The sequence below is a fragment of the Pangasianodon hypophthalmus genome, chromosome 23 (assembly GCF_027358585.1).
Source record: "Pangasianodon hypophthalmus isolate fPanHyp1 chromosome 23, fPanHyp1.pri, whole genome shotgun sequence".
Classification (NCBI taxonomy): domain Eukaryota; kingdom Metazoa; phylum Chordata; class Actinopteri; order Siluriformes; family Pangasiidae; genus Pangasianodon; species Pangasianodon hypophthalmus.
In genome coordinates this window covers 5750790-5757596 of record NC_069732.1, presented here as the reverse complement: position 1 = coordinate 5757596, position 6807 = coordinate 5750790, and the positions used below count along the sequence as shown (strand labels likewise).

General features: G+C 41.9%; 1 protein-coding gene across 2 annotated transcripts in view; it reads right to left on the bottom strand.

Annotated features, from left to right (window-relative positions):
• Positions 1-348: 348 nt before the first annotated feature.
• Positions 349-6807, bottom strand: part of zgc:63863 (uncharacterized protein LOC393372 homolog) — a 21685-nt gene continuing 15226 nt past the window's right edge. Inside the window, exon 8 of one of the 2 annotated variants that reach the window (XM_034298742.2) lies at positions 349-1188. In XM_034298742.2, coding sequence (XP_034154633.2) covers positions 921-1188 — 268 coding nt within the window. In that variant the 3' untranslated portion in view covers positions 349-920. Of the gene's footprint in view, positions 1189-4825; positions 5882-6807 lie in introns of those variants that run through there. The other variant, XM_034298744.2, reaches the window with a different exon arrangement.

Here is a 6807-nt window from a genome sequence, read left to right as displayed (position 1 = left end):
AGGGCCAGGAAAGAGGCAAGACGCTTAATCTCTTTGGACGGATTTATATTCTCCTGTAAGTAAGTGTGTGTTGGAAACGTCTCGTTAAAATCTCGGAAAGGCCGGAGGGGAAGTGAAGGCAGGTAATCGTCTGAGAAAAGCGGGAGGAGCTCGAGATTTGAGAGATGGTTCTGAGGCTCGAGTCATCCATTTGCTTTGCCTGGGATTCAATGAGTTGGAGTTTTACATGAAGATGACACCAGTAATTCCAATAAGGAAGTTACGAAGCCTTTCCTGAGGTTGTGTTTTTCAGACTTTGAAGCTTCCTCCAAGTGGCTCTTGCTTGAGAATGATTGATGACTGGCTCGATTTGTAAACGCAGCAGATGGATGTGTGTGTTTTTGTGTGTGTGTTTTTTTTTTTTTTTTTTTTGCTCGAGTGCTGCGTTCATTGCAGGCCGAGCTCTTTATTCTCCACAGACCAAAGAAACCCACCTGCTCGCACTCGTCTCTTCTCATCTCAATGAGCTGTTTCTTTCACTCCACCGCAAAGTCCTTCAGCAGTGGAGAGAGGAAGGAGGGAAAAAAAAAAACGGTTTAATAATCTGTACGTCTGCTGCTGTTTGGAATCCGCTATCGGCGCACTTTTTCCCTCCGACATTCTGCTGATGGAAAGGCGTTCAGAAATGCTTATCATTACAAAAACCCATCCGCCACCTTTCATACTCCTAATATTAGCTTGGCAAAGTGTAGAACTGCGAAGGAGCAAAATGCTAAATAAACCCATGCTTTTTTTTTTTTTTTTTTTTGCACCTATCGTATTTCTTTAGGACGTTTTTTGGTATGTGATAACAGAAGATGGGTTTACTAGTAATTCGCTCTGAATTTGGTACATGAAAAGCACGCATATAGACACACACATATACACACACACTCTGGAGGTCAGAACAGCTGCAGGACAAAGTCAGGTGCCCAGTCCATAGCAGTCTGTGCGACAGCCAGCGCAGCCGCCCCAAGTGTAGCTGAAATACCCCACACGGCCATCCTTATGAGCTGCTGGGCACCGCTGGGCTGAACGCTGTGGGGGTGTGCCAGGGCGAGGCGGGCATCTTGGCGCTGGTGGAGATGCTGACGCTGCTGCCGCAGGATGGAGTCAGGCCGCTGCTGTTGAGTGGATGTCTGGAAGTCCTGAAAGGAGCTGATGGCAATGCTGAGGGGGGAGAGAGAGAGAGAGAGAGAGAGAGAGAGAGACAGAGAGAGAGAAGTATTGAGCATGAATTATGCCCTTGATAATATTAAACACGTTATTGTTTCTATAGTAACAGCTAATTTACAGGGACATGTATGGTGCACGTTCCGCATACTCTATGAGTAATAATAAATGTGATTTGTTTAAAGACAAATTGCTATTTAACACAATCATTGCTCTGGTGAAGTTTCCTCTGAGGAGACATTTGTTTAACATTTTTGGAAGGAGTCTCCAGTGTCAGCGCTTTGTAAAAGTCAGAAGTAAAGCTGTAGCTTTAAGTTTTCTGCCATGGGAGAGGACAGAGGGCTTTGCACTTTCCCCGTAACTGCATTTTATTGTCTTTTTTGAAGAGTTTATAACATAACTGATAACAGGAACTAACTTGTTCTTTGGACATGACAGCATTAAACAATAATAATAATAATAATAATAAATACAATAAAAAGTAATAAATACATTACACTTGTAGCACAACATACATGTGTTACTAAAACTTTTTAATATGAATATATAAGACACATCTAGACTTTGAGTCTTACGGTAACTGCTTCGCCAAAAAACGTGCGCTCGCCTCATTAGAATCTGAGAGTGGACGATGAAGAAACCCTTAAAAACAAAGACTTGGCGATTTGATGGAGCAGTTGTTTAAATTCTTTTTCCTATTTAATTGCTAATAGATGGTAAACTGTTCGCATAACTGTAAAAAATTAAAGTGCTGCTTGTTCAGGATATTTATTATAGGTTCCCTGCATCTAGAGCCATTTACAAATATACAGAATGCAACATTACCTCCTCCTCTGGGTCTACAGTAAGAACCGAGTAACCCCTGTGTTCTATTAAAATGACTGAATTCAATATTTATACTGGTACAGTATTAACTGGAAGACTGACTGACTGATTGATTTCTACATAAATACACCCAACGGGAGACGAGAGAGAGAGCGAGCGAGAGAGAGAGAGAAGGAAAACATAGTAGACGGGCATGGAAAAAAAAAAAAGAAGGAAGGGGAGGGGACAGGAATATGCCCTCTAGTCTGCTCACAGAGACAGCACTTTTAATTTCAGCAGTAATGTTCTCCAATTACAGCAGTGAGGCAGAGCAACAGCGCTTGTGCTGAGGGCTAAAGTACACACAGTTCCTTTAACAGTTTGGAGAAAAACATCATTAAAAAAATCATAAAATATTCAATTCCATTTCATTATTGTCCCTCTGGTCGAACGCAAAATGCAAATGCTGTTCTCTCAAGACTATAAAACACCAAGAAAAATAAAGACCCCGTGCTCAAGTGCACTTGGGGAAAGTGACTATTGTGAGGAAAAAGAACCGAGGGCGCATACTGAAGGGCTTAGCATCTTTAAGATGTTTTTTTTTCCCTTTTTTCCTCCCTTTTTCTGTAGTTCTCATTAAGATCTGCAGCTAATACTGTGCAGCTGAAAATAGCTGACAGGTAAGAGCAGAGCAATTAACTTTTAAACTCTCACTTTAAGAGAGGAAGACCCGAGAGAGGCGAGGCGAGGCGAGCCAGGCGCTGATGAAACTGCTGCCGAATCTGTAACGCAGGCTCACCCAACTGCTGTCACTCAATCACACCGCTACAGGCACAAGAAGGAATTTTTAGCATGTGGTTTTTAGGAAGGCATATTACTGGCTCGCCACTAGTCACATAGGTGGTCACATGACTTCCTGCTGAGATATCCCTGACAACTGCAGAAAGGCTGCTGTCCTACATCGTGCCTGTATTCTTGGATCAAACCACTTGTTTTGTGGACATTCCATAATGGTAAATGTGACTATAAATGGATAAAAAGTACAAACAATCCATCTTTAATAAATTAAAAAATTATAACCTTTGGCAAATTGCTGTGGTTTTAGTGAAACCAACACTTTGTTAATTAACTAATTAACTTAGACATCGTCACACAGCAGCTTTACAGAAATTTGGTTGTAGATTTAGATCCCTAATGAAAAAGCCACATTTGGAAAAAGCCCAGGCAACATTTTTCCAATCTTCAACTGTCCAGATTCATGTTCTTTGCTGACAGAAGTGAAACCCAATATGGATTTCTGCTGTTGTAGCCCATCTGCCTTGAGGATCAACATATTGTGTGTGATGAGATGCTTTTCTGCTCACCACTGTTGAGTTGTAAAGAGTGGCTATTTTTAGTTACCCTATCCTTCTTGTTTGCTTGAAACAGTCTGGCCCCACAATCAACAAGGCGTTTCCTCCCACAGAACTGCCTCTCACTGGATGTTTTTTGCTTTTTCGAACCATTCTGTGCAAACTCTTCGCCCAGAAGAGTAGCATTGTCCTGAAATACTCAAACCAGCCCATGTGGCGCCAACAGCCATGCCACGGTCAACAAACGAAGCCACGGAAGGAAGGGAACGATGAATAATTGCGTAAGTAGGGGTACAGGTGTTCCTATTAAAATGACAGGTAAGTGTACATAAACTGAGCTCATACACAACCCTGTCCCTGTTCTGGACAGTGCACAGAACCCCAGTGGAACTTCACGTCCAGGTGTTAAAGGATCCCAGGGTGTTTCATCAAGAGGAGAAAACCCCTGTCATTATAGGGAAGATATCAGTGAAGTAACTAACTTTTGCTAATGTTACCAATACCCAGTTGCTCCATAACATAGCTAGGTAGCTAAAATAGCTATGATTTAGCATGACAGAGCATCCACTGCACTGCTGCTGGTTGAAAATGTACTGTATGTCATGAAGGGCAGTGTCCTGAATAACATCCTATTCAGTCCTCAAAATGGCAGCGATTATAAAGACTGGCATCACATAAAATACAAAATGAAAATAGAACAAAAAGTTAGGGTTCTGTTTGGGCCAGTTCTTGTTTCTGAAAGGGGGATAAATAAATAGACGAATCTATTGCATGTATTGCATGTGCTGGCTCGGGTAATAACATCCAAACTGCTCAGTCCTAATCATCTGTTTTTGACTCACATGACACATCTGTTATTCGATACTCACTACAGAGATTCGCAGTAAATCAGTGGTTTTTTTTTTGCTCTACCATGTATGTGTTGCTCAAAAGCTGGTATGAATCAGCAGCCCTGCTGTGCTGCTGTCCCTGTGACCCACAAAGCTGAGTGTGCTCCTGAGAGAGACATGATGCAGCGACACATCACAAGACCCTGCTTACAGAACCAACACTCCAGTGACTGTAAAACATCAAACCGACATGATAACTGAAGACGCGCCGTTTCGACATGACAAACAAACCTACGCACTTCATCACAGAGCTCTCGCTAAACACAATAACATCGCCGCTGCTGCTTTGTTCATGTAAAGCTTAATTAAATCTCTGCATTTACAAGATTAACGCTAGTGTATGTGATAAGCCCCCAGCGCTCGTTTCTCCTTCTTCTGTCCGTGTGTGTGTGTGTGTGTGTGTGTGAAGTGTCTGATTGCAAAAAATTCCATAAACAGTCTTGTCCCATTCATTTGCACGGAAGCCGATTGGTAAAAGCCAGCATCTAACATTCATATTAGAGCTTTGTGGATTTGTTTTAAGTCGGAAGGTTGTGAGAAATGAGCTGGCAGGAAAAACAGCAACAAAAAAAAAAAAAAAAAAAAAAAAAAGCAGCGCAGTCATAGCAGTGAGGAGGGGGAAAAAAAAACCTTTTACATGATCCGGCATATTGTAAATGCATGAGAGCACACTGCTGAGCGTTCTAAATGGTGAACACTTCAACGATGCCATGTGGCAAGCTTTAAAAAACACAGAGTTCTGAGAAGGAGAGAGGGAGAGATATGGCTGCTCCTGCTGTTGGATTAAAGATGTGCCTGAGGTGATACTATAGTCAGTCACTGTAGCATCTACAGGAGTGGCATATTGATACACACACACACACACACACACACACAATGCCTATAAAGGGTTAGGTGTGCACCAAAGCTCTCTTACAACTTTTCCTCCGTGTTTTTTTTCCCCTGTTTTACATTCGGGATTCAATCTTAGCCAAAGCAGCACTTTGGCTGTGGGGAAGGAAAGAAAAGAGAGGGAAAAAAAAAAAAAAAAAAAAAAAAAAAAACACACCATCTTTGACATGCACATACTGCTGCTTATTTTTACAGCCACTCAAGATGATGTTTATAAAGTGTTTATTTAATGTTGGAGTGGTTTACTTTCCTTAACAGTAAACTTATATTTGGAAAGGAAATGACAGGCCAGAACAGGAAGTGGCAGAAGTCTTTCTACACTGCCAGTGTATCCTGTATTACTCTTGTGCAATACTGACTTTTTCCCTGTTTGTGATTTTTCCATTTTAAAAATTGTGATTTAATCATCCAGAGCCTAAAAAGAATAGGAAATGAGCATTTCCTGTTTATGGAGAGTAGGACAGGGTGTAATAATATCAGCTGTGCAGTCAGGAACTGCTTGTTGGCAGTGGCAAATCGCGAAAACTCAGCTTGATGGTGGATTTTCAGGTGATTCAACAGTAACACAGAAAACAGTAGCGAACCAGAAGAGAACATTTTCAATATAATCCTTTTGCAGATCGGTTGTCTTGTGTCCAATCATGCAGGAGTCACAACTGATAGTTGAGTGAAGGCCAAGTTGAACTGATTAACCAGGAGGAATCAGGTGTGGCTCTTGATTGAATGGAGCAAAATCCAGCAGCTACACCAGTCCTGTGCGGAAGAACAGGAAAAAGAAAGTAGCACACGAAAGGATGGACAGAAAGAAATCAAGCAATGAATGAAACCAAGGAATGATTGAATGAATGACATCATGGAATAAAGGAAAGAAAAAAACTAAGATAGAAAGGAAAGGAAGAAATCACTCAAAGATGGAAAGGAACAAAGGAAGGAAAGAAAGAAAGAAACCAAGGAAGAAGGAACAAAAAAAGAACCCAAGGAATGACGGAAAGAAAGAACCCAAGGAAGGAATGAAGAAAGGAAGTAATCAAGGCAGAAAGGAAAGAAAAGAAGGAAGGAAAACTGGACACCAGAGAAATTAAGACCTACACACCATTGTGTATTAAACTGTGAGTGGGTCAGTAACAAGTCAGAAACACAGGTAGCAAAACTGCTTCCGAAGCTCCCACTTAATTACGTGATGACGACTTGAAGGGACGTTCAGGGGCGACCTGTAGGTCGGGAACTCGATCATTTTATTTACGATAATTCCGGTAACACATGAAGGCAGGATGAGAACAAGGCCAAGGTCCTCATTACATCTCGTTTTAATGCCTGAGGAAATCAGAGCTGAATACAAATCACAGTGCTGAACAAAGAGCTATGGGGTACGCTCAAGTGTGTGTGTGTGTGTGTTTGAGTGTGTGTTTGTGTGTGTGTGTGTGAGAGAGAGAGAGAGAGAGAGAGAGAAAGAGAGGGGGTGGAAGTACTAACGAAGAACATTTAGGGGTCAATGTCATTAGAAGAGGTGTACTACACAACTCATTACTACACACTGCAGGGTCAAGTGACACAATGCAGAGTGAGGCTACAGGTCACAGCCTGAGGAGTGTGCTCATTTCAACACCTCGACAAAACAATGCAGCTGTGTGCGTGCGCGCACACACACACACACACACACACACACACACACACACACA